The 27,177-nt window shown below is 38.0% G+C and overlaps 1 protein-coding gene and 1 long non-coding RNA gene across 10 annotated transcripts in view; one reads left to right on the top strand and one right to left on the bottom strand.

Annotated features, from left to right (window-relative positions):
* Window positions 1–1,121: 1,121 nt before the first annotated feature.
* Hmgcr (3-hydroxy-3-methylglutaryl-CoA reductase) lies at window positions 1,122–25,397 on the bottom strand. 4 transcript variants are annotated; one of them, XM_010619137.3, is made up of 21 exons: window positions 25,291–25,396; window positions 20,079–20,122; window positions 19,615–19,802; window positions 18,974–19,085; window positions 18,604–18,691; window positions 17,632–17,716; window positions 15,656–15,761; window positions 12,316–12,422; window positions 12,096–12,212; window positions 11,513–11,673; window positions 11,148–11,395; window positions 10,861–11,039; window positions 6,297–6,491; window positions 5,690–5,848; window positions 5,385–5,542; window positions 4,646–4,751; window positions 3,840–4,010; window positions 3,381–3,521; window positions 3,082–3,240; window positions 2,397–2,551; window positions 1,122–2,262 (listed from the first exon to the last, which is right to left on the bottom strand). In XM_010619137.3, the coding sequence occupies exons 3-21, from the start codon at window positions 19,777–19,779 to the stop codon at window positions 2,208–2,210; spliced, it is 2,667 nt and encodes an 888-aa protein (XP_010617439.1). In that variant the 5' UTR covers window positions 19,780–19,802; window positions 20,079–20,122; window positions 25,291–25,396; the 3' UTR covers window positions 1,122–2,207. The 4 variants fall into 4 exon arrangements, with proteins under 4 accessions (XP_010617439.1, XP_010617438.1, XP_010617440.1 ...); XM_010619136.3 differs by lacking the exon at window positions 20,079–20,122 and having other exon boundaries at window positions 25,291–25,397; XM_010619138.3 differs by lacking the exon at window positions 20,079–20,122 and having other exon boundaries at window positions 19,615–19,851.
* A 139-nt stretch (window positions 25,398–25,536) lies between these two features.
* LOC104858787 overlaps window positions 25,537–27,177 on the top strand; it is a 107,451-nt gene continuing 105,810 nt past the window's right edge. For all 6 annotated transcript variants that reach the window (XR_004516320.1, XR_004516323.1, XR_004516322.1 and 3 more), the window contains exon 1: window positions 25,537–26,961. This is a non-coding gene — a long non-coding RNA (uncharacterized LOC104858787). The remainder of the gene's footprint in view (window positions 26,962–27,177) is intronic.

Raw genomic sequence — 27,177 nt, 5'->3', positions numbered from 1 at the left:
AATAAACCAAGTCAACTCTTCTGACAAATCCAACCTTGGCTGTAGGGAGCTGTACAAATTCCCTTCTCCTTCAGCTGATACAACTTAAATACATATTCACAACGTGTCCTCTTCTCTTAACTAACACCTCCCTCCCACCTTTGATACACAGCAGTCTGGCTGAGACACTAAACCTAAACTAATCAAACCCTCTAAGGAGAAGATCGTTTTAATGCACATACAAGACCAGCCTACCATTAATGTTGTAGAATTAGATAAATGACTGTGTAACCCTTGGCATGAATTACAAATTACAACTCTGCCTGGCTTTGAAAACTTCCAAGCCTCAGGCCTCAGGCCTAGGATTAAGCCAAACAAAAAAGTCTACTGCTTATACTTTTAAGTATTAACCTCCTTTTCATAATTTACTGGAACTGGAACAAAGTACTCTATAACAAAAAGTATACAATTTAGTAATTGTACAAACATTAATTTAGCAAGAGGATATTGGTTACAGTCAACCAAAAATGAATATTCAACATACTTTTCACAGCTGCTTCCATGAAAAGCTCAAGTAAGCCACTAGCTGAAAAGTCCCAAGTGGAGCAATTTAAATTGTATATACAACAGAAAAGGTCACTGTTCCACAATAATACTGCAGACATAATCACTCAGGCTCCCATGCTGCCCACAGGACTGGATTGTTTCTCAGAGTCCATCTTCTACATGAGAGACATTAGCTTTCCAAGAGCAACACTTGAAGCATCAGATAGAATAATACAAAATAAGGAGTTTTTTTTTTATACAAAACTTGTACATTAAAAAACAAAACAATATTCAGTAACTCTGTTGACCCCCTGAGGAAGCTAAGAGCTTTTATGGATCTGTCAAAGAGCCCCATGTAAATTATTCAGTCACCAACCTCCTGGCCACAGGAACAAGGCACAAGACTCTAGGGCCATTCACGTGGTTTCGTCATTGGCTCTGCAAGCTGACTTTCCCTTCATTAGGCCTGGTGAGCAAACCAGGGTTTCCTGGGCAGTATTAAAGCCCAGGCTAGAGTGTTTTATCAATATGCAAGTTGTTTTTTTGTTTTGTTTTATTTTGTTTTTGGTACCAGGATTGAACTTGGGACCTTCCACCTGCAAGGCAGGCAGTGGCACCACTGAGCTAAACACCTGGCCCAACAAGTTCATTTTCTTTATTGAACACTTTCAATAAGGTCCTAGCATAAGAAGCTGTATTATAATATATACAGATTTGATAGTTTAAAAAAAAATTATACAGATTTTTCTCAACTAAATAAATTAAAATGTCTTTAAAGAGATTAAAGTTGGCTTAGAGAAATGGTATTTTCCTTTCAAAACAGTGTTTCCATACTCTTGAATTCTAAGAGGTCACAGACGTGCTAGTACTATACTTCACAGTCACTATGTACGTATAAGCAACACTAAGATATCTAACTTCAGTAAAAAGTATGAAATTCTCTTAAAACCTAATGCTGAAAGCTCGTGCTACTGCCAAGCTAGACAAACATTTATATTTAGACAAGAGAGCTCTCTGAACAAATAATCTACAGAGAGGAATGCAGTGAGTTGTCTTCTTGATAGAGAACTATTCAACACTGCTTAGCACACTATTCTGTAGTTTGAAAATAAAATTCTTCCCTTGAAGAATCAGGTTTCCTCTGAAGAATGTTAGTATCCTCAAGTCAAAACAGACCAGCACCAAATGAATTATTAGTTTACAAAAAATAAACTTGGCTCTTACAAAGTTTCTGTAACTCAGACTATATTAACTATAAAATCAGAAGTCGGCTACAATTTTTAAAATCCATTTTTAACTCATCAGAGGCGAGGCAAAAGACAATTTCACATTGATCACATGAACTTCATCATTTCATTAAAAGAAAACACCTTTTCCCCAGCTTCTATTTGCTTTCAAAAATATGCTCCATAGATTACCATCTCTATGCTGCTTTACAGTGTGATATTCATTCTGAGACCTTTCCAAAGAACATCACATGTACAGCACTGAGCTGTGTTCAGATCTGAGGCGTCCGTATGGAAAAGACCTCCAACTTCTCCAACAAAGCCAAATGCAAGCAGTCTTCTCACTGATTACATCTTTTCATCTTCCATGAGACACGGTATTGAGATTTTTAATTCGGATTTTATGTTAGTCCTTTAGAACCCAATGCCCATGTTTGTTCAGAACTATCAGGCTATTCAAGATGCTTTCTTGGTGCATGTTCCTTGGAGATCTTGTAAATTTATCTTTGACCTATAGCCAGAAAAAAAAAGTAGTAATGACAAAAGGACAGGAATGTAAAATTTTAATTTAGGAGTATCGTATTTGAGTATTAAGTTTTCATAATGCATTTTTTTAAGTATAGGGAAAACATGTTTAAGTCTTACCTGTTGTGAATCATGTGACTTTTGACAAGATGCCCTGCTGCCAATGCTGCCATCAGTGACAATTCCCCAGCCATGACTGTACCACACACTATCCGGGCAAGCTGCCGGGCATTTTCCCCAGGATTGTCTATGCAGGCTCCTTGGACACCTAGCATCTATGGTCAGGAGACAAAGATTCACCCTTCAAGTCAAGAGCAATAATTACACAAATCAAGGCAACTACAATGGCACTGGAATACAACCCAACTCCATGGGATGTGCCAGTCAGGACCGACAATTCATATACAACAGGTAACAACATTAACAGGCTGACTGGCAGTACACATTCATTTACTTTTTTTTTTTTGAGGCAGGGTCTCACTATGTAGTTGAGACTCACCTGGAACTCACTATGTAGTCCAGGCTGGTCTCGAACTCACAGCGATCCTCCTGCCTCAGCCTCCCAAGTGCTGGGATTACAGGCATGTGCCATCATGCCTGGCTACATTCATTTACTCTTAATTTAACATGCCCCTGCGTGAATAGCTATGTTTGTGTGGACATGCTAGGTTAGGCTGGTAGGAAAGAAAAGAGCAATAGTCCAGGTAAATATGCAGAGGAAGGACATGTACTGTCAAGTGAGAGAGGGAATCCCAAGGGTTCCAAACTGGTTTCAGATCACTGGGCTGTGCCTGGTCTGTCATACCTGCAAACAGGCTTGCTGAGGTAAAAGGTTGGTTCCACCGCCCACCGTTCCTATTTCTACAGACGGCATGGTGCAACTGATGTACAAATCTTCATTTGTTGGACCACTTGCTTCCATTAAAGTAATACAGTTTGAACTTCCAACGTTCTGTGCTGCATCCTGGAGCAGAATTTTGAAAACATACATATACACACACACACACACACAAACACACACACACATACTTCCTTCACTTAGAAACCACACACACACACACACACACACTCTTCCTTCACTTAGAAACAGGCTGGAGAACTCACCTGTCCACAAGCAATGTAGATAGCAGTTACAATGTTGGCCGCATGGGCATTGTAGCCCCCTATACTTCCAGCCATGGCAGAGCCCACCAGATTCTTGTTAATGTTCACATCAATCACTGCTTCTGTCGTTGTCTTTAGTACCTATAAAACAGGTGCGGACATTTTTCATCTTCCCCTAGGAGTTTCAGTGAGAGTGATACCAACATCTACCTTTCTGCGCCTGTTAGACGTGACTTCATGTAAGCTCTGTCCTCAGTAACAATAGTGTCAGTGAGGTTTGTTCCTATGCCTATCACACACAGAGGGACAAGGTACAATAAAACTGGCATCTGTTTTTAGTGGAAAATATAACTCCATTGATTTAACTTTATTAAAGTGTTTATATTCCTTCTTCTAACTTGTTTAACCCAGTTAAAGACTGCAAAATTTAAAAGCAAAGATATTCATCCAGTCACTCACTTCTCTGACAACCTTGGCTGGAATGACAGCTTCACAAACAACAGTCTTCCCTCTTCCCTCAATCCAGTTTATGGCAGCAGGCTTCTTGTCAGTACAATAGTTACCACTCACTGCTAGAATTTGCATTTCAGGGAAATACTCATGTAGTTTTGAAAGTGCTTTCTCAGTGCCCTATTGACAAGCCAAAATGTGGGAAAAAAGATGTTAGAATGTGTAAAGCATAGGTCAGAAGGATTTATTTGTACCTATGAAATATGGCTGAATACATTGTATCAGAGAAGCATAACACAAGGTAACAGCTATTCTTTCAAGCATTCCAGTTAAGTTTCTCACATATACATTACTTGTATGTTTCTTGGCAAGTATGAAAACCAAGCTGTTTTTAGTCACCAATAAACAGGATGCAGAGAAAAATAAAAATTTTTAAAATGCTCAATAAGAATGTAAGGAATATTTGTATGTTGCTATAGAGTAATTCAACTGATAATCAATGCGTAATAACTGCCTCTTTTAGTTATTAAACTGTTATTTGGAAGTCCTACTTAGTCTATAAAGAAAAGCAGATGGCCAAAGTCAATCTTGTTAATGGAGAGTCACTGGATTTATATTACATAAAATATAAATAAGCTTTCCAACAAATTAATTGAACTAATAACTCACACTTCAATAATCCAAATCATATTACTGGAATTTAAAACATTTTTTAACAGTAGTAAAATACATGTAACATAAAATATAACTTTCTAAGTGTAGAGTTATTAAGTCTGCAACTTCTTTCTTTTCAGATACACTATAGCCATGCTCACCTTTGAAATCATGTTCATCCCCATGGCATCGCCTGTCTTAGACTGGAAACGGATATAAAGGTTGCGTCCAGCCATACTGGTGTGAAGTTTCTGTAGACGTGCAAATCTGTGAACAAAAGCAAAGATTTTATTTCACTCTTTTAAGATGAGAGTTATCTTAAAATCTAGTTACTTCATGCTTATAAGAAAGCTCATTAAGATTATTGATTTTCTTCTCTAACAAAACAATATATGAGAGATACTATTTCAATTCTGCCTAATTCTTAGATGCTGAAGACTGGTGGGCTGTAGACAGTCATTTCTTAGTAAGCTTAAAAAGTCCAAAGGAAAACAAAGACTAGCCTGAATGAATTATACAGAGGTTATCATCTACAATGACTACGCGTCTTTGTAAATTTCAACTTCTGCATTCAAAGTAAACCTGCTACACTAATGCTTCTATACTCCTTAGCAAGTCTTTCTCCAAAGACAGTTCTCCACAATGGCAGTTATATTTATATTTATTAAATTTATTAAATTCATTCTCATATTTTTTTATTAGTTTGTCTCCAGAAGGGCATTAATTTGAATCAACATTCTCTAACCAAGAATAAGCATTACTCATTCTAAATTACTGGATTCAAAGGTTGATTATGTTGTTATATCAAGCAGGCAATATATTACATAACATTTAGCAATCAGAGAAAACAGCAGTGGTTTTGAAATAAATGTAAATGTACAAATAAACCCACTCACACACCTGCTGGTGCTATCAAAGGCCTCCTTTATGACTGCAAACCCTTCAGGGGTTTCAAGCCAGGCCTTCACTTCTGCAGAGTCACAAGCACGAGGAAGACGCACCACTGGGCCACGAGTCATCCCGTCCGCAAGGACTCGGCTGCTGGCTCCTCCACCAAGCTATGCGGATTATTAGAGAAACACTTATTAATACTGAAAATACTTCTACTTATCCCCAAATGTGTCCTTTCTCTTATCCAAATCTGCTCTGGCTGCCTTGCCATGTGTTTATTTTTAAAATGACAAATAGATAAAATTCCAACTTACACTGATTGCTCTGCAGCCTCTATTAGTGCTGGCCACAAGACAACCTTCTGTCGTTGCCATTGGAACTTGAAATTCTTTTCCATCCAAGCACAGAGGTCCTGCAACTCCAACAGGGATGGGCATATACCCAATAACATTTTCGCAACAAGCTCCCATTACCTACAAGATCAAGTCAGACAGCAAATGAATATCTGTATTCGAAATACATAGTGACTCATCTCAGTTTTGTCTTTAATAACATTCTTCTTAATCCATTTGTATATTTTTCAATTAAAAATTTTTAATTTACTTTTTTTTTTTTTTTTTGGTACCAGGAATTGAACTTCAGACCTTGTGCTTGCAGGGCAGGTGGCAGTACCACTGAGCTAAATCCCCAGCCCCTAGTTTACTCTTTAAAGTGGTTCAAATACTAATATCTTCCAGTAATGACTATAAAAACAGGAAAATATTTGAATTTCTAAGGCCTATATCATAAATGGTAGACAAAATTACAAATACTTCAAAAATGACAGTGTTTTATATAACTGTACATTTAAAACAACCAGTCAAGGAAAAAAAAAGACTAAAAAGCTACAAAGCAAACTGTCTTAACAAACAAAAAACATACCAAGGAGTAATTATAATCCCTATAAGGTAAATACTGCAAAGAGGAAGGCTCTGGAAGCTTTCTGGAAAGTAACTGTCGGCGAATAGATACACCCCGTTCATGGGTTTCCATCAGAGTCTCCAATTTATAAGCTGGGATGTGCTTTGCATTAACCAACTGGATGATTTCAGCGTCACTAAGGAATTTTGCACCTTTCTAAAAGAATGGAAAAGAAGAGGAGGGAGGTCAGACACAGAAATGACTTCACAAGATTATGCTTCGTATTATTCATGATGCTAAATGAAAACACATAGATCTTTTCTATTATATCACTGTAGTTTTTAATACAAAGATATCTCTGCAAAATAAACAATTCACTAGCCAGGCATGGTAGCACACGCCTATAAATCCCAGCACTCAGGAGGCTGAGGCAGGAGGATTGCTGTGAGTTTGAGACCAGCCTGGGCTACACAGTGAGGTCCAGGTCAGTCTCACTCAACTACATAGTGAGACCTGTCTCAAACCAAAACAAAACAAACAAACTATTCACTTAATATAAATAATGCCAGATAAAAATACTATAAAAATCATCAGGGTAATTTTACAAAACCAAGACAGACTTGCATTAACATACAGGAAAAAAAAATACATGTAATTTAGCAACGGTCAAGTGTGCTTGATTTTACAGCTACTGTTTAGATTCAGTAAAAAAAATTTTTGGGGGGGTACCAGCGATCAAACTTAGGACCTTGTGAGGCAGGTGGCAGATTCTAGTAAATTTTTTATAAAGTTTCATTTAAAATTTGTGAACAGGTAATGTATTCATAGTTTTAAAAAAACTAAATATAAAAAAGATACACAACAGGGCCAGAGATTTAGCTCAGCAGTTCGGTGGCCTGCCTTGCAAGCACAAGGACCTGAGTTCAAGCCCTGGTACCAAAAAAAAAAAAAAAAAAAAAAGATATACAACAAAGCCTTCCTCCTAACCATGCCCATCATTTGTCCAGTTCTTTGCTACCTACATTCAATTATCTGTTGAGTCAGAGGGTATATACATTTGTAAATTTATAAAATTTAAAACTCTTAATTTTAATAAATATTGGTAAATTATCTTTTCTTTTCACCAGCAACATAAGAAAATGCCTTCCTCACCACCTTAACAGAATGTGATTAAATTTCTGGATTATTGACAAGTTGATAAAGAAAAATATCTCAAGTACCCAGCATTACTTGCATTTCTCTTAAAATGAGGTTGACTAAAATTTTGGTATCAATTTGGAGGAGCTCTTTATGTATTAGGAAGATCAGCTCACATCTTCCCCTGGTCTATACGCTGTCTCTTCATTATGCTCATAGTACAATACATGCATATACACATATACATCATTCACCTCCACTACATTGGCAGCTCATGGGTCAATAATCACAAGAAAGTCAGTCTTTCAGACATTAACATTCATCTGATTAAGATGAACGTTAGCTATATGATATATGTATTACCAGGGTAAATTCCTTCTTCTTTTAAAACTTTCTAAGTACCAACTAAATTCAAAGCACTCTCAAGAAATAAACTCAGAAACAGAGAAAAAAAAAAAAAAAGAAAGAAACTCAGCCTTAGAGCTTGATGGAGTTAAGTCACATAAACAGATGATCATAAACAAGAACTCCTAACTGCAAATTGACAATGCAGTCTGTACTGGGAGTTTCAGAAGAGAAACCAGTACTTCTATTTAGAAGAATGAAGGCAGGTATTATATTTGCTCTAAAGGTATGATCACCTAGAGAAGAGAAAGTAGCCAAGGTGACAATAGGAACCCAGAATTGGGATCTGTCTTCAAACAAAGTATATGATTAACTAATGCAGATAAAACACATTCAAGCACACAGAATTTTGCCTAATCCAAAAAGATTTTGATGTTGACTAGATATATTAGCAGTCAATCTATAAATATACTACTTCTGTCAAGTTGGAAGTTTCAAACTTCAAATATTCTTATTAAAAAACACAGAACCAGGGCCAGAAATTTAGCTCATTGGTTCCACCGCCTGCCTCTCAGGCACAAGGACCCAAGCCTGATTCCCAGTTAAAAAAAAAAAAAAAAAAAAAACCAGAACCATTCAGCTAACAAACCTTGCTCATCAAAACCAAACCCCTTTAAATGGAAGACAAAAAGCAAAGTCTAAAGTATCACAATGTTAAGCTACTTAAATTATGGTAAAGCAGAACATGCCAAACTTAAAGATGTTAACACGGAGCTAGTTCATATTCAATCCCCCTCTGGACCAGCTCATTTTGGGAGGCAACAAAGAGACAAACCGAGAACGGAAGACTCAAGCTCAGTCCAGCTTCCCTACTCTGCTGAAGGGCTGCTGTGTGCATACCGAGGATCTCATCTGTGATATAGATTTAAATGCCTCCATAGCTTGATCAATGAAAACCAACCAGTATTCATTTACATACAGTATATAATACATTAAATATGAATGTTACACAACTGATTTTTTTATGTACAAGTCTGAGTACTTACTCTAAGGTGTTTAGGGTTGAGAAGGCAGCTCTCAAGAGTTAAACAAGTACCATAAAAAGACAACTGAAAGGTCCTAGTTTTTTTCAACACATGTCCCATGCCCCAGATGGGACAGCCATGCATGTACCAACAATGGCTCAGAGTTGCACAGCAGTGAGACAAACTATAGCACCGTTGTGAACATGTTAAAGAAGAAGATTATTTGAGCAGAAATAATAAAATGAAAGCAAAGTCTTCATAAAAATTTGTAAAAGCTGTCAGCTGGAGATTTGGCTCAGAGGTTCTTCTGCCGCCTGCCTCACAAGCACAAGGGCCCAAGTTTGATCCCCGGTAACAATAAAAATAAAAAATAAAATTATGAAAACTAAACAAGGTCAAAACATTAAAATGTCCAACTGAGGTTCACAGAAAAGAAACCTGTAATTGTAAATTCTAACACCCATTTTGTAAGTTGTGGTACACATGTAAAAACAAACACACCTCTTAGGTACATATACAAATTCACCTCAGAAAAACTAAGAATGTTTGATCTCATTTATATGTGGAATCTAAAACAGAAAAACACAGAAGTAGAGTAAAATGATTGCTAGCAGATGAGGGGAAGAGAAAATGAAAGGCTGGAACAGATGTTCATACAAAGTTTCAGTAATATAGGATAAATAAGGTCTGGAGACCTTTTAATAGTGACAAAAGTTACCACAGGCAACATGAGCTAGAAAGCTGCTAAGAAGGTAGATCTTAATGTTCTCACACGGAAGGAAAAGGTAACAATGTGAGGTAACAAACATATTAATCAGCTTAACTGTGGTGAATACTGACAACTTATATCAAAATAATCAAGTTGTATAATGTGAAATAGGAAGAAAAGGACTAAAGGAGTAGGGGAAGTGGGAAGGGTAAGGGAAAGGAAAGAAGGGAAAAGAAAAAATATGAGAAGAGGGAAAAAGCGGAAACAAAGTCTTTGTAAATAGAGAAGGGAGGAGGGGGTGAAGGGAGGGCAGGGGTATGGGAAAAAATGGGAACCAGGACCTGCCATGTAAAGGTACAAGGTCCCAATGATGAATATAACTATACCGTATACTTAAAAAGTACCAATAAACTCAATGGAAAAAAAATACACCAAGTTATACATCCTAAATATATACAATCTTGTCAAATATATCTTAATAAAGCTGGGAGAAAAGGGTACCTTGCCAAGAAATATGAAAAAAAAAAAATTTTCGGCAAAGAGTGGGATAAAGAGACGGCTCAGTGGTAGAGCACTTGCCTAGTCAGAATCCAGTTCCCAGCATAGCAAAAAAGAGGTAGGGTTGGGAGGAATAAACAGTATATGGATGGTACAATAATCTGTGTTAAAGCATGAATGGACCCATACAGTCATAAGAGGCAGAACACCCTGTCCAAATCTCAGGAAAGAAAGCCCTCTTCATCATGAATTTAAGCTTGTAAAACAAAACAAAAAAATTTCACTAGGTGTGCTGAGACACATCTCTAGGAGGTAGGAGCATAACAAATTCAAGGCCAGCGTGGGTGAGACCCTGTTTCAAAATAAGATTTATAAAAAGGGACACTTGCCTAGCATGTGTGAGACCCTGAGTTCAATCCCTAGATCTCCAGTAAGTAATAAAATTAAATTTAACTAATAAATTTTTAAAAAGCAAAAAAAAAACTTTCTTATACTTTGAAGTTTACATGTATAAACATTTCTGAGTCCTCAACACACTTTTTGAGAATATAATGGTTGCTTAGCAGTAACAGAAACTATAATAAACTTTTACTTTCTGGCTCTGGAATCAGAAAATCTTGTACCATGCTTTTAACTTTATCATCACCTCAGAGTATTTGGCAAATTACTTAAACTTCTCAAGGTTTGGGTTTCTCATCTGAAAAATGGAGATAATTCCACCTGCCTTAAAGGTCTCTAGGGAAAACAGAGTATCTGTACACCATGTAACAGTGCCTAGATCTTAGTAGGACTCAGCAGTTCTTCCTGCAATAAAAAAGAACAATTCTTTCAAAGAACAATTCCAAGCTTGAGTCTATACTACCATCCTTACTTCTGCATTCCTAAGTATCTGCAAACATTCTTCAGCAGGCCGAGGCTCCCTGGGAAGTTGAATTTCAGGCTCCCATGTCACCAGGTCTGATGGAGGATCAGGCGAGCAGGAGCCACCAACAACAAATGTAGCTCTGTTTGAGGTGTCAGTTTCAGTCACTAAGGGTTTTATAACTTCACCTGTTGAAGAGATAAAAAGAAATCTCAAAACACTGAACACAAATTTTAAATAGATTCTACTTAGTGATAAATCGCCAATAAAAGAACTCAAAGAGAGTAAGATATTACCTTTTCTTTCTTGGTTTATCCCTGTTTCTTCTTCCACTAACTGGAATTTCTGGTTGTTTCTGACAAGCATAGGTTCACGTCTACAACAATTGTCAGGAACTTTCTTTTGCGTCACCACAGGAGATGTGATAGGGTTTTTTAATGAGAGTGTAGATTCTGTCTCTGCTTGTTCAAAGAAAATATACTTGACAGCCAGAAGGAGAGCTAAACTTAGGGTAATAACTTGCTCAATATCCATGCTGATCATTCTAAATAAAAGCAAGCAAATATGTTATTATTTAGCAATATAAAAGGTAAAACCTAAACTTATAGTAGCACAGAATACTGTGATTAATATGCTGTATAGTAGATTTCAGTTAACTCACTTGGAAAGATAAAACTGCCACAGGGAAACACTCGGTTCAATTCTCTTGGATACATTTTCATCCAGCCCTAAAGAAACCTTGGAATGTTCTGTGGTACTGTTCTGAGGTGAAGAATCAGTTATCCAGCGACTGTGAGCATGCACAAGGACCAAGCCTAATGACTGAAATAAAATGAAAAAAATTATGTATCCTTTGTCTCAATTATATTATTCTCTGAGAACCTAAAGTTCCCATCCCTATCAACTGGACAGTCACACACTATCTTCCATGGCCTTCCCTTGCCGTAAGAAAGCCTGCAGGTTTACTATGTGACTAAATAAAGTAGTGTGACTACAGAAACATTCCGAAAAACAGGTTTCAAAGACAGGTGGAGGAACTTGAAAAATCTGTTTAGAGTAGAAAGACTAATAATGACCAGGATACTTAAAAGTAGTAAAGAACTGAGTTAAGAAAAAAGACAATGGAATATCACTGAAAGTCAAGTATACAAAAACAGGAAGCGAAAAAAGAAAACCCCAAAATTATAAGGATGACATTTAGATCAAAGATACTGAAGGGGAAAAAATCAAACCTATGTCATTACCATAATCATCTTGACCCTCTGAGTTACAGGATTTGGTTTATTTTCTTCTTCTTCTAAAACTCGGGCAAAATGGCTGAGCTGCCAAATTGGACGACCCTCACGGCTTTCCCGAGAAAGCTGCAAAGTATGTCAATGTTACATTAGAAGGTACTCATTCTATTTGGGTGAAATGATATAACAATATTCTTTTACAAAGTCTTCATGGAAGAATTGTTCTTACCTCCAATACCAAGGACACACAAGCTGGGAAAAAAGTCATAAACACGAAGTAGTTGGCAAGAACTGACATGCAGCCAAAGCAGCACATGATTTCGAGTTGACGTACCCCTGGATGGAGGAAAAAAAATATGTGTAACTAGGAAAGCATGTAGATTTTTGAAGCTGCATATACCACAAGGACTTCCTTCCAGTGAACAAATACATGAAAATATCACTACATTAAGCTCTTTTCCATTTACAGGCAACAGAATTAGCAGTTCAAAGCTGATGCCAAGGCCTATACGACAGCAGAAGTAACTACGGAATTCTTAGTTCCTTAAGGGAAAATAACTGTCTTCTCCATGTCCCCCAACAACATGGCATCAGGCACAGAAGTAGTATTTAATTCACATCTGATAGACAACTGTAATACGCTTTGGTCCAAAGGAAGTATCTTATTTGAAGACAAGCGTGCAGGGAACCAAGTATTCTAGTGGAGGAATGTCTATGCCTCCAATTTATACGACTGGCTTAATCCCACTTTTACCATGAAAGCAATTCGCCTTTGCATCAAGGACTTTTTATAGAACTTACTGCCAGCTATGCCACTCCTGATACAGTATCAACTGAAGTATTTCTTGTGTAGCACTAAATTCTAACTTCCACATAATTTCGGTAACACTTACTGATGTTCTTACAATAATAATTTTGGTTACTTCACTGATCCGTTTAGAAAGACAACAGAATACAAAATAATTCAAGATTGAAAATTAACAAATATTTCCCTACAAAATATCTAAAAAATGTTTCCAATATAAATAAAAATGATTCCCTTTTCTAATTAAAACTGCTAAAAGCTAGTATTCAAAACAGGCCCAGGGATTTAGCTCAGTGGTTCTGCCGCCTGTTTTGCAAGCACACAGTCAATCCCTGTTACCAAAAAGAAAAAAAGTATATTTTATTTTCTAATTGTAAGAGACATTTAACAGAACAGAACAAAAGCACTCATTACTACCTTTTCAAAATTTCATGTTACTCTCAAATGTAGAAATTTAAAATAGCAAAATCATGGTGAACCAACCTATTAAAACAATAGCTCAATATAAACTTTTCAAATTCTTGATTATCAAAACAATACTTGCCCACTCCTTTTACAAACTGTTTCTCTCCATATACAATGCCTCATGTTGTTGCAGTATGTATTCTAGATAGTCCTTACTGTCCAAAAGTAAGTTTCTCTGTACCATTTCTACTACCCTAAGATACAGAGATACAGCACTGACTCATATGACTCTGAGAAACAACAGCCCCTCTCTCTCTCAAGGCCTCACACACAATCAGCATGCACTGTATCACACAGCTAGAGTTCAACTTGGGCTTTCCCTTTCAAAACGGCTTTTTCTCAGGGTTACTAAAAGCAAGCATAAAGCCTTGAGTTTTCCTACTTATGTGTTCAATCTGTCCTTTTCTGTCCTAAGCCAAATTCTTCATTTTTGTGTAGTTTTCAAGATCTCTAGCTTTTTTTCTCATTGAGTTTATTGATACATTTTAGGTATACAGTACAGTTACATTCATTATTGGGATCTTGTACCTTTACATGACAGGTAAGATCTCTACCTTTTGAAACAAACCGATTAATATACTTTGTCCATCTCTCACACCATATCATGACAAAACTCATAATCCTACTACTTCCTGCCATCACTTTCAGATGAATAAATCTTGGTTTCATGACCTGCTAGGACTTCCTACCTAATCTTCATCCTCTCATATATTCTGCTTGAAGAAAATCACATAGGTATATTTTCACGTGAGAAACATTTTACTTGATAGTAGGATTACAAAGTTTTGTCAAATCATACTTATCAGACTAGGGTGTTCCTGTCTGTAATCCTAGCGCTCTGGGAGGCTAAGTCAGGAAGACTGCAAGTTAGAGCCCAACCTGGGCAAAGTAAGACCTTATCTCAAAACAAGAATAAAGTAAAATAAAGGGCCATGGCTGTAGCTCACTGTGAAGGCCCTGGGTTCAACACGCTGTACAAAAAATAAAACAGTGAATTTTTAGTCATGTAAATTATTTTCTTCCTTTCTTGCCTTTTTCTAAAAATTTTAATGCTAGAGATTAAACCTTTGTGTTCTACTATGTATCCATATCTCAGCACCAGATATGTACATTTCTAAAATAAACTCATAAAAAGTATTTTCTTTCTTTTTTTGAGACACAGTCTTACTGTGTAGTTCAGGTTAGACTTGAACTTGATATATAGCCCAGGCTGGCCTTAAACTTATAGCGATTTTCCTGCCTCAGCCTCTGAAGTGCTGGGATTACAGGAGTATGTACCATGCTCAACTCAAAAAAATATTTTCTTTGCTTAAAAAAAATCTATTGAATGATAGAATAATTAAACAATAACGTACCGTCAGAAATGTAGAACCATTATATATTGAATAAATTAGCCAGTGAAGAAACAATCAACTACTGCCTTAAAAGATACCTTATTTAGCCAGGCATGGTGGCTTACACCTGTAATTCCAGCACTCAGGAGGCAGAGGGAGGAGGATTGCTATGAGTTTGAGGCCAGCCTGAGCCACATGAGTTCAGGGCCAGCCTGAACTACAAAGTAAGACACTGTTTCAAAAAAAAAAAGATACTTTATTTCTGAATGAATAAGCTCCCTTATTGGGAAGCAAACAAGAACAATAGTTAACTAGCTATGGTCTTCCCAAGAAGCCGTATCATCCAGTCTTAATGACGAGAAAAATCTCAACAGTGGGAGACATCCATTCTGGTAAATTTCCATGCCAAGCCATAATTTTTATTCTATACGATGAAGTCCTGTGTGTGATATTCAATATCTAATACTCTACTATCCAATTATGGATGAGGAACTGTGTTGATTAAGATGTACTGTTTACTATCTTGTTCAATCTCCCCAACTACCTTCTTTCTTAGGTGGATTGAATTTAGATCTATCCCAATTCCTGACTCTTGCGCTATCTCCTGCTTGATAATCAAAACATAGGGAACCGGCCATTAATCTAGTCTAGACAACAGCAAGGGCTGGAAGGGCCGGACTATACTCTACATTTGCCTTGGAATACAACTTTGGTTAAAAACTAACACAAAATCCTAAAAATACCACAAAGTCGAACATAGATAAGATCATAAGAGTAAAGAATAAACCAGTAACCAACCTTACCAAATTTTCACAAGAGACACATGGTCAGATATACACACACTCATAAAAGTTTAAGTATTTAAGAGTAACATAAAAATCAGATTTAATGATAAATAATGCAAGACTTCGTTTTTGTTCTGATAAAATACTTATTTTAAAATGTGTCAGATTCTGCTTACAAACCTGACATGGTACCAACTCCAATGACAAGACATTCCACAAGAGCATCGAGGGTGAATGTGGGACCTAAAATGGCCATTCCACGAGCAATGTTTTCCCTGACTTCATCCTAAAACACAGAGGAAACACATCAATGAAAGCAAGGCACAGGTAATGTAAAAGTATTAGACAGCCGAGTCTGACAGTGTAGACCTGCAATCCCAACACACAGATGGTTTAGGCAGGAGGATCTAAAGTTCACAGCCTGGGCAACCTAACTTAGTGAGACCCTGTCTCAAATAAAAAATAAAGGGCCAGGGATTTAGCTCAGTGGTTCCATCTCCTGCCCAGCAAGTATAAGGACCCCAGGGGAGAAGGAAGAAAGGGGAGGGGGAGGGGAGGGGGAGAGGGGGAGAAAGGGAGAGTGGGAGAGAGTGTGAACCCGCACGCTTGCTTCTGGGCATGGTGAATACACCTGCAATCCCAGAACTATGAGAGGCTGAGTCAGGAATATCTCAAGTCTGAGCTCAGCTTAGGCAACTGAGCAAAATCTTGTCTCAAAATTAAAAAGGGCTAAAGAGGGACTGGGGACTTAGCTCAGTGGTTCCGCCACCTGCTTCACAAGTGCAAGGTCTTGAGTTTGATCCCTGGTACCAAAAAACTTAAGTGGGTGCGGGGGGGGCTGAAGATATAGTTCACTGCAAAGGCCTTGAGTTTAGTTTACAGTATTAAAAAAATAAAACAAAAAGCAAAAAACCAGAATGTGCACACATCTTAGGACTCAACTAAAATCTAGTTCATTGTTCAAAGGAAAAAAAACATGTTCAAGACAAAAAGCATAGAGGATCATAAAAAAAAAAGACACACAGAGGGCAGGGGAGTTAGTTCAGTAGCACCACGCCTGCCTTGCAAGTGCAAGATCCTGAGTTGAATCCCTGGTACTGAACAAAAAGGACAGAGTAGTCTACTTCCCTTACCAATGAATGATACATTGCCAGGGAATATTCCTTTGAGTTAGCATCTTAATCCTGTCATTTAAATGCCACATAATTAAATCTTACAACATCTTATTATTTGGCTATCATGGACAGAAGCTCTTAGTTTCAATTTTTATGAGGTCATGCCACTGCAGTGAAACCTATTATCACTTCCTTCTCTATATTCTCAGAGGTCATAAACATTCGAATATATAATCATGGCAGAAATATGAGGTTTTTTTCCTTCCTGTGCTGGAGATCAAACCCAGAGGCTACTGCATGCCAGAAAGTGAAAGACCAAGAAACTAAACCTCTAGCTCCATACAAGTTATTTCATATTCAAGATCCTCTGATGCAAAATTAGCAAATCAAGTTGGGTTTTATTTTATTTTTGCGTTACCGGAAATTGAACTCAGAACCGTGCACTTGCAAGGGAAGTGATGGCACCACTGAGCTAAATCCCTGGCCCTGAAGTTGGATTTTTAAAAGTGACTAATGAACATCAAGATGAAACTTAACAAAATGCTAGTATTAATTAAGGGGTTTAAAAAGGAGACTACCCTGAGGGCTTAGCTAATTAAATATTTTCCTGCTCTGTTTTACTAGGTAGATAGTAACCAAGTCATTTCACTATAATTTCAGAAAACTCTGAAAAGTGAAAACGGGAATACTCAAAATTCTAGTTGCATACTATTACATTTGATTTGTTAGATAAATGGGACTACTCCTGGGGCACTTAAACAGACCAAGTCTTAGAACTTGAGAATTAAACTTAGTTCTGGGCAATCCCTGAATCTTGAGTTATGAAGAAACTCTACTGCAGATTTAGCTCAGTGGTTCCACCGCCTGCTTCACAAGCACAAGGACCGGAGTTCGATCCCCAGTACCAAATAAATAAACAATAGAAAGCAGGAGTCCATTGTTTAAAAAAAAAAAAGAAACACTACTAGTCCTTCCCACTCATATAAATAAACTTAAAAAAAGGAATACTATTCACATTACTGACTTCAAAGTAGCACTCACCTGTGAATTCGAACTTAGGGCAAACTTGGCTAATGCACTGGCTCGGGAGAGGTCAATCAAAAGCAGGAAAAAGGGCAATGCTTCACTGGAAACAAATGAGATGGTAGTACATTTAATAGAGGTAATTATGGTTTAAAAAGCCTTTTTAAAACAAATCTTCCACCCATACTTTTATGATCCTCTTTATGTTTCTTAAAAATGCTTTTAAGGGCCGGGGATTTGGCTCAGAGGTACTGCCATTTGCCTTGCAAGTGTAAGGGCTTGTACCAAAGAAAAAAACAAAAAATAAAAAACTTCTAATGTTAAAATGGACATTTCAGTTTGGCAACTTTACAGGAAAGTAGGGTACTTGATAAAAGAAATCTTATATTAAAAAATGTAATGCATACAAAAATCTTGTTCATTAATCAATATGCGTAGAAGGATAAACTAAAAAAAATTTCTGGAGAGTAAATCAGCAACAATTAACACTAAAACAGATAACTCCCCAAAAATTCAAGGTTCTTAAAAAGCAAAACCACTGTCTTATGCCTACAAAATATATCCTAAGGGAACTAACTATGAATAGAATAAGAAATAGGTACAAAGATAGTCACCAGTGTTATTAATGAAAACTGTCCAACAACAGAGGATTAATAAACTACAAAATACTGATACAGAATATTATACAGCCATTGCTAACATTTAGTTCAACATTACAGATACAGAAAGACATTGATCAACTATGAACTAGACAAAAAGAAATTATAAAACAGCATACATAGTATGATCTCCAAAAATTTAAGTACAAAACAAATGGGAGAATAGATACCAAAATGTTTAAGTCATAAAAACCAGGTAACAATAAGATTACATGAAAAATTTCCCCATATTTTCTCAACTTTTGAAAATGTATTACTTTTCCAGCAGAAGGAATAAAAGTTCTTAAATGTATCTTTTTAAAAGAAAGTACATTTACGTGTAAATACTTACTTTAAGCCTGTCAATTCTTTATCTAAGAAGTGAATGACAACTGTACTGAATACAAAACTTGAGAAAATTGTGAAGAGGCCAGCAATACCTGAAATGACGAAATTGAACAATGAAAAAACTTTATCCTTTATTTTAAAAATAACAGTCTCATACAAGATTCTGAGATTAAGAAAATATTTTTCTACAGATTACTTAGGTCTCAAATTTTAGAACATCTAATTCTCAGTAATGAGAACGGAAACCACTGACTACATTTAACATGCTTTCAGCAGTACACACATTTCTAAACACATCATTTGAGAACAAACAGGTCTATTTCCATATCCAATCAAAAATATGTCATATAAAGTTCAATATATGGAAGCATTACCCAAAATATATTTTGATCCAAGTTGACGTAAATTCTGGAACTGGAAGTAAATATACAGGATCGCTATGCATCGTGTTATTGTTAGAATTATAATGTCACTGCTCAAAACATCCTATTGAGAAAGAGAGAAAAGAAAACTCCAATAGCTCTGACTTTTAAAATAAACAATCAAAAGTAAGAATTTTGGGCTGGGGATTTAGCTCAGTGGCACTTCTCCTGCCTCACAAGTGCAAGGTCCTCAGTTTGAACCCTGGTACCAACAAAAAAAGAAAAAAAAAAAAGAATGCAGTATGTGTCATTAGTTTACATATTGTCATGAGAATATAAGTATAGGTATAATGTGTATCATAAAAAATACCAAACAAATTAAGTCAATTTATTGTAATAACTTTTCACGATAGTCACTTCTAAAAACTGTAGTTCTCAAATAAAGTCAATTTTGAGAAGAAATACTTCTCAAAAATATTTCCAGTACATTCTATACTATGCAAATAGATGGAAATTTGAGATAAGCTCATGAATACTAAAATAAAAATATAGCTTTAAAAAAATATGACTTTTTAGTTATATAGTCTCTAAAAGGAGATAGTCTTTAGAAATAGAAAATATAATTTAGTCAATAAGAAATTAACTTTACTAACCTCTTCAAATTTTGGACATTCGTAATTCCAACCACAAACCTTGTTGTCACCAGTGAACATGTTCATGGACATCATGCAGATGGTCAGTGTGACTGTCCCCACGATGACTTCCCAGGGGTGGGAGGCCACAAAGAGGCCATGCATGCGGAAGAGTCTCGACAGCATTGCAGCTGTAGAAGCCGTGAGTCCTGGAGGGACATCAAGTGGGAATACTCAGCATCCAGCTCCCTCTCTGGGCTTTTAAGAAAAACGTTTAGGGAAAAGTGTGCTATGTATCAGCCCTGCTTTGTACACATAGTGTCCACTACCCAACCATTTAATAGTGTTCTTTATAATTTGGGGAAATTATAAAAGTAAATTAAAAGAACCCTCACTACTTCCTTACTCAAACACTTAAATCCTTTATTATTCACATCTCCTAAAAACTTATGAATCCAAGCATTTGCTATACACCAAATACATACCTCAGCGCTTTTTACTATCTGGGCTGAGGAGGAGGGCAATAAAGCTGAAAACAAAAATAAGAAACAAATATGGAGATTTTTCCTAATGACTTGGACATAAAACACCCTCTTCCCCATCTACATTCTTGTTACCAAAAGGTAATACCAAAGAATCTACTTGCTAAGTGTCCTGTAAATCATAGTAATTTATTAGCTCCTCTAGGGCAGGAACCCATTATACTATTTCATTCTACTAAACATACTAATATCACCTGCAAAATGAGTTTTAATCAACCTTCCTAGTGTTGCTGTCACCAGAGAAGTCTTTCCTAGTTTAGTAGATGTTTCTGCATTACAGAAAAGGGTAAGGATTCTGCTGTGATGGCTGCTTTGCTTCAAGCAGAATCATCAATAATAATACGGCTAGAAGACCAATAGAACAGTATCAGATGAGAAATGCTCCTAAACTTTCCCAACTAACCAAAACTAAGACAGCAGGAGAAAAGAAAGGCTGGATGAAATATGTCTACAATAGTCAAAAAGATTCCCAACACAACATGTAAAAGAATCTTAATCTAATGACTACCAAAAACTACATCTATCTCCCCATATTTGTGGACTAAATAATCAATTCTGCTATTCTGATTTTCAAAAAAATCTTACAAAGCCTTTGGAATGTACAAAAAACTCTTGCAAGTGTTAGATCTTACACTAAAATTAATGTCTATGATAAAGCATATTAATTATCCATAAGCATCGATAAACAACTGTTACTGTAGCAAGCAGTCAAATCTCACATTCACTAAAAATGTGACTCATCTATTAAAGTTCAAAGATAACAAATTCAGTAAAAGAAAGCACAATCTAAATGGCTGGGAAAGAAAAAAGCTTTTAGGAACAAAACCAGTTACCTAGTCCTATCATCTCTCACTGCATCACTCCATGTTCACTACATTTACACCACACCAAACCAGCAGCCAAGCACTGATTTTCAAACTACACATCTCAACCCTTCACTGGATAAATTTGGGCATTTTAAGACTGTAAGAACAATCTTTTAAAAATAAGATAGAAAATAATATAATAACAAATTGGGTGAGACATGTGGAATGGGAAGGTTTTATTTCTCGAAAGTGCAAGTGTCACAAAACTGTATTTTATTATTATTATTTTGGTACCGGGGATTGAATTTGGAACCTTGCGCTTGCAAAGTAGGAGGTGGAACCACTGAGCTAAACCCTTATTTATTTATTTGTTTATTTACTTTTTTGAGACAGGGTCATGCTATGTATGTAGATCAAGCTGCCTTGAACTCACTATGTGGCCCAGGCTTGCCTCAAACTCATGGTGTTCCTCCTGCCTCAGTCTCCAGAGTACTGGGATTATAGTCCTGTATCAGCAGGTCTGACAAAACTATGTAAGTATGTATTATTCTGGCTTCCAACATAACTACATTTCTTTTTTTCTTCCTTCCCCCTCTCCTGCCCCCTCCTCCTCCTCTTCTTCTTTTTGGTATTGGGGCTTGAACTCGGGACCTCACACTTGCAAAGCAGGCAGCAGAACCACTGAGCTAAACCCCCAGCCCCCACATTTCTTACTGTGGGTCATAATTTTAAAAGTCACAGAGGTATATAAATATGGCATGTACCTATGTATATTCATGTTTTTCAACTCCCATCCTGAATCTGATTTTACCCTTCAGTATCTTGCACTCAAATATTTAGCATTGTTCAACAAATTGGAAATGAAGAAAATAGTTTATATTTAATTAGTAGGGACTTGGATTTAAAGTATTAGAAGGCTTTGAACGTATCTTAGATTTGGTCCATACTTATTAAGTAAAAGCTTCATTAGAAGCTAGATGTTCACAATGATTTCCACTGAACTTCTCACATTTAAAATTTTAAAATTCTACAAACTTGTCTAAAGGATCACTTGCATCAATATTCCAGAAAGTAGCTGCTATCAAGAAATCACACAATAACAAATGTTGGCGGGGTTGTGGGGAGAAAGGAACCCTTCTCCATTGTTGGTGGGAGTGCAGACTGGTGCAACCACTATGGAAATCAATATGGAGATACCTCAAAGAGCTGGGACTAGAGATTCCATTTGACCCAGCCATCCCTCTTCTGGGTATCTTTCCAAAAGAACTAAAAGAATCATATCACAGATAAGTATGCACACCCATGTTTATAGTGGCACAGTTTATAATAGCTAAAACTTGGAAACAGCCTATTTGACCATCCGTTGGAAACTGGATAAAGATGTGGTTTTTCTATAAAATGGAATATTACTCAGCCATAAAGAATGAGAAAATAGATTCATTCATAGGAAAATGGATACATATTGAAGATATACTCCTAAGTGAAATAAATAAGGCACACGTGTAAATACCGAATAGTTTCTCTGGTATGAATAATCTGCAATAATACAGAAGATCCTAATAAGATTACTGACATTGAGAAATGGGAAGAAAGGAGCTAAAGGTGTAGGGAAGGTGGGACGGGTAGGGGAAGGGTTAAAAAGGGAAAAGAAAAAATGTGAGAGAATGAAAAGATGGAAATAAAAGTGGGTGTAGATGGGGAGGGGAGGAGGGGGTGAAGGGAGGGCAGGGACAAGGGGAAAAAATGAGAAGCAAGACCTGTCATGTAGAGGTACAAGATCCCAACAATGAATGTAACTGTACTGTATACCTAGAATGTACCAATAAACTCAATTAAAGCTGAAAAAAAAAAATTCCAGAAAGTAAATCAAGTAGTTCAAAAACTAAGTCAAAATTATTTCTAACTTCCCATCACCATATCTCCTCCAGGTTCCTCCCAATTGAGTCAATATTACTCATCAGTATTAAAAAATTAACTCAGTTGGGTTAAAATCTTAATTGCTACCAGGAAGGAAACCCAATTTGATTACAAATCTGTTTTCTGTGGCTGTGTGGGGTGATGCATACCTGTTATCCCAGCACCCAGAGGCTGAGCCAGGAGGACCACTGAGAGTTCCAGGCCAGCTGCCTGGGCTACATAGTGAATTCAAGGCCTCAAAGAAACAAAAAGTTTTGTGAAGCCTGTAATTACACATTAGGAATATTCTGTTTTCTCTCAAATAGATTTCCTGATAGCACTGTAAATTCTGCAACATATTTTCCTAGGTGTAATGGTACCTTTTCAACATCCTAGGGGGGGAAAAAATCACACATGATCCTGCCAGCCACCCTAAACAAAGACAACCCACCTATTTGGAAATAATGAGCAACTGTACAAAGGTATGTAAAAAATAGCCATAGTTATAAAACAATCTCATTGGTCATGAGCACCTTCCTCCTTTCCCTGCAATTATCAAGGCTTTTACATTGCACAGAATCCTTCTACTTTCAACACTAGTTGAAGGACACTACAGGACAGCTCCTACAAAAATAGACAGCATTTATACCACGCTGCAATAAGAATAAGCTTTTACTAAATGAAAAACAAGGAAATACAACATATACCTTGCTTATCAGAATAAAATATACTACAAACCTTTCACAAGTTTTTGAAAAGTATGGATACTTTAAGTTCACTAGAATTTTTAAAATTCCAATCCAATCTGCTACTGAAACCACCTGCTATATAGCCAATTGCAGAAAAAGATATTTTATCATAACTTTATAATCTTTTCTCCCATTCTGCATTCCTGTTACACATTCCAATATTTCATTATTCAGTATCTTATACTATTCTCAAATTAAGTAGTGTATCTTGTCCCTTTGAAGGCAACAATCATGTCCTATCCTGCAGCCAATTTTAATCTCAGTAGGATCTAGCATTCTGCTGCTCAACCTACCATTCTACAAAAATCATGATCTTGCAATGAAAAGCAGGAGACTTGGATTCTCCGTGTTATTACTTCTGTCTTCATGCATTTGAGGAGCTAGAGCTCCAACTCTTTCTGACAAAGTACTGAATGTGACCATATGAAACTGCTATTTATATATGTAAAAACTGACTAAATTTCACATATAGGCAATTTCACATGGGTTAACCAAAGAGGATGCAGATTCCATAATATGGCTATCTGTCCAGTCTACAAATTAGACCATAAGAGAACAAAGAATGCACAGCACACATGCTATACACTTCCACAAGTTTTCTTAATAGTAATTTATGCTCATTTTTAACCTCCATGTTACTACAGTAATTCTCATTTGTCCTTTCTGCCAAGTTTATTATAAATTCTAAGAAAGACACTACAACAAAATCCAGCCTATCCACAAAGACCTCTCCAGGCCTTTGCTAACATTATCTCTAAATCAAAAAAAAAAGTCTCACACTGCATGAAGAAACGAAGTTCACAAATAAACAAAAAGCACATCCACTGCTTTGTGAGACACTGAAATTGTGCACGATTATTTAGCACGGCCCAGAAACAAATGTTTCCGATGACTTTTCAGCACCAAGTCTACGAACGCACATCTTCAAATATTAAAATATTGAATATGACCAATTAAGACAGCACATTCCGGGACGGATGTGGCGGTGTGCGCCTATAATCCCAGCACTTAAGAAGCTGAGGCATCAGGATCGCCGAGAGTTCGATGCCAACCTGGGCTGCACAGTAAGTTCAAGGCCAGCCTGAGCTATACTGTCTCAAAAAAAAAAAAAAAAAAGTACATTAATCTCCTACTATAGAAATTGACTATCGACTGTTTTATATTTGAAACTCAAAAGTATGGTTTTTCCACACCCCCTCCCAAAAAATCCTATAAAACTTGAATGAAAGGACATCAGTACAAAGGAGATCTCCACGCTTAGGATTAAAAAACGGAAGCCGGAGCGACTCTTTCGAATCTTTGGGCGTGTCCAACAGTGGCTTTGCATTCTCCCAACCTGTTCTAGGCAAATAATCTTTCAGACCGTTTCGGGCCCTTCTCAGATGCGGATGCACAGCGGCGCCTGGGTGGGGACTCGGCCGATACTGCTGACCCCGGGTCGATGATGGGGACGGGACAGGCTCCCCACTCCACTCCCCTCGTCGCGTCATCTACATTTCGGGGGGCGGGGGGCCCCCGTTCATGCGATCTTCAGTGTTCGGAATGACGTAGGAAGGGAAGTCCCTCCCCCCGGGCTCAGGCTGAGGGTGAGGGTTAGGATGAGATCCCGCGGCCCGGGGATGCTCGAGAACCGCCACCAACGCGGCCCGTCTCACTACGAGCCAGTTCGCCCCTCTCCCTTTTCCCAGCCGCCTCCCACCTCACCTCCGGATAGCAGAGGGCTCTGAACCTGGGCGCGGGCACTCTGTCTCCAGTCAAAGGAGACGCGGAGCGGTAGGAACGCTGGACCTACGCACGCTTAGAGATACAAGTCTGTGACCAATCAGAAAGGATCGTCCGATTGCCCAACCAATCAATGGGCGGCTGCTCTGCCTGACGGCCTACGTCACGAACGGTCGCCTTAACAACCGCCCACAGCTCTCACCCTGGCGGAGAACCGGTACCGCACCATCTCTCACCACGGTTCAACTAACCAATAGCCGGCCTAGTCCTGGCACCAGGGCCCGCCTATTGGCCCGCGAGCCGTGGGCGCACGCGTGGAAGGGCTTAGGGGCGGTGATAGGGGTGCGCGGGTGGAGCGGACCGCCGCCCCGGATCTGACCTGCGGCCCGCTTGCCCCTGAAGGGACCCTGAGGGGCCGGGGTAGGAAGCGGAACTGGAACTGGAGCTGGAGAATGAACCCTGGCCCAAGCTGAGGACAGAAAGCTCAGCAATTTAGGGGCGAGAGGGAGAGAAGTAGAGGTGGCCCTGCAAAATGGGGAACCCTAAGAGGGAGGAGGTGGCCGGGTGACGCAGGCTGCGTTCACCCAGCAGTGTAGGCGCCAGGGTTGCCAGCCTGATCTCTCTCCGGCCCTGTCCGCTGTGTCCTCTCTGCGGTCCCTCCTCTCTCCGTCTGGTGCAGGCTCGTGTTATCTCTCAGCTTTCCTACCTTTCCCCCTCGCAGGCGCCTCCACCTTCCTGGCCGAGCCCGGCCTACCCTCTGGAGCCGCTCCTGTCTGCTGGGCTCGCTCCGTCCCACACCCCTGGGTGTCTCAGCACTAACCCGGGTGAGCCCCGCGCTCCAGGACTTTCCTCATCCGCCACAACTTTTCACGCCCCTGCTTAGGATCTAGTTTAACCTGAATGGGATTGCCCTTTTGAAATGCTGGAACCCTAATTCTACCTCCAGAACCTCTTATAGATCCTTTCCTGATTCAAACAGGTCATCTCCCACTTAGCACGCTTGTTTCTGTAATATTTTGAGTTATGTGGCAAGTTCTTAAGGAGAGCAGTTGTACTTCTCTCAGTTTTAAGGGTCCATGTTTTGAAACAGTGCCTGTAAAGTACTATATGTTCAATATAGTTTTAATAAATTTAATAGTAATTTTAATAAACCATTGTTATTTTTCATGCTCTTTACAAAATAGGTATTTTTCTCATTTTAAAAAAAGTAAGGAAGACAAATATAGATGAAAATTTGTTAAGCAGTTTGACTTGAAGCAATTTGAAAAACGGATTAGGGCCAGGGATTTAGCTCAGTGGCGCCATACCTGTCTCACAAGTGCAAGGCCCCTAGTTCTATCCCTGGTACCCCGCCCTCCAAAAACAAGGGTTAGAATCCAGATCTATAACTTATGCTGGTTCTCCTAAATTCCACTGCTCCAGGATAGTATCTTTATTCATATCTCTTTATTGGATTATTTGAAACATTCATGTTCAGGGCACCGCAGTTGGCACTGGAGATATAGCAACAAACATGATAGACATGGCACTTTATTTTGTGAATGTTTCATTGTGAAAAAAGCTGAAGTAGACTAGCCAAAGATTGCCACCTCATCAGAAGCAAGCTGAACCCAAGAAGGAAAGTAAAGGAGGTAGAGAAGAAGGAAAGAGTATGTAAGTACCAAGAGGCTAGAAACTAGAATTTTGAATCTCCTTAGAAGTCTAAAGGGCCAAATGTCTTAGAATTAGAAGTTACAGATTACACAAATACTAAAATTCAAATAAGGATTTTAAAGTTATTACTATGAAAGGCAAGAACTACATGGGGCGAGGTGATGCACACCTGTAAACCCAATACTTGGGAGTCAAGAGGATTGCCCTGAGTTCAAG

Source organism: Fukomys damarensis, unplaced genomic scaffold, assembly GCF_012274545.1.
Source record: "Fukomys damarensis isolate Sample0158 unplaced genomic scaffold, DMR_v1.0_HiC HiC_scaffold_1, whole genome shotgun sequence".
Classification (NCBI taxonomy): Eukaryota; Metazoa; Chordata; class Mammalia; order Rodentia; family Bathyergidae; genus Fukomys; species Fukomys damarensis.
This window is presented reverse-complemented; position numbering and strand designations above follow the sequence as displayed.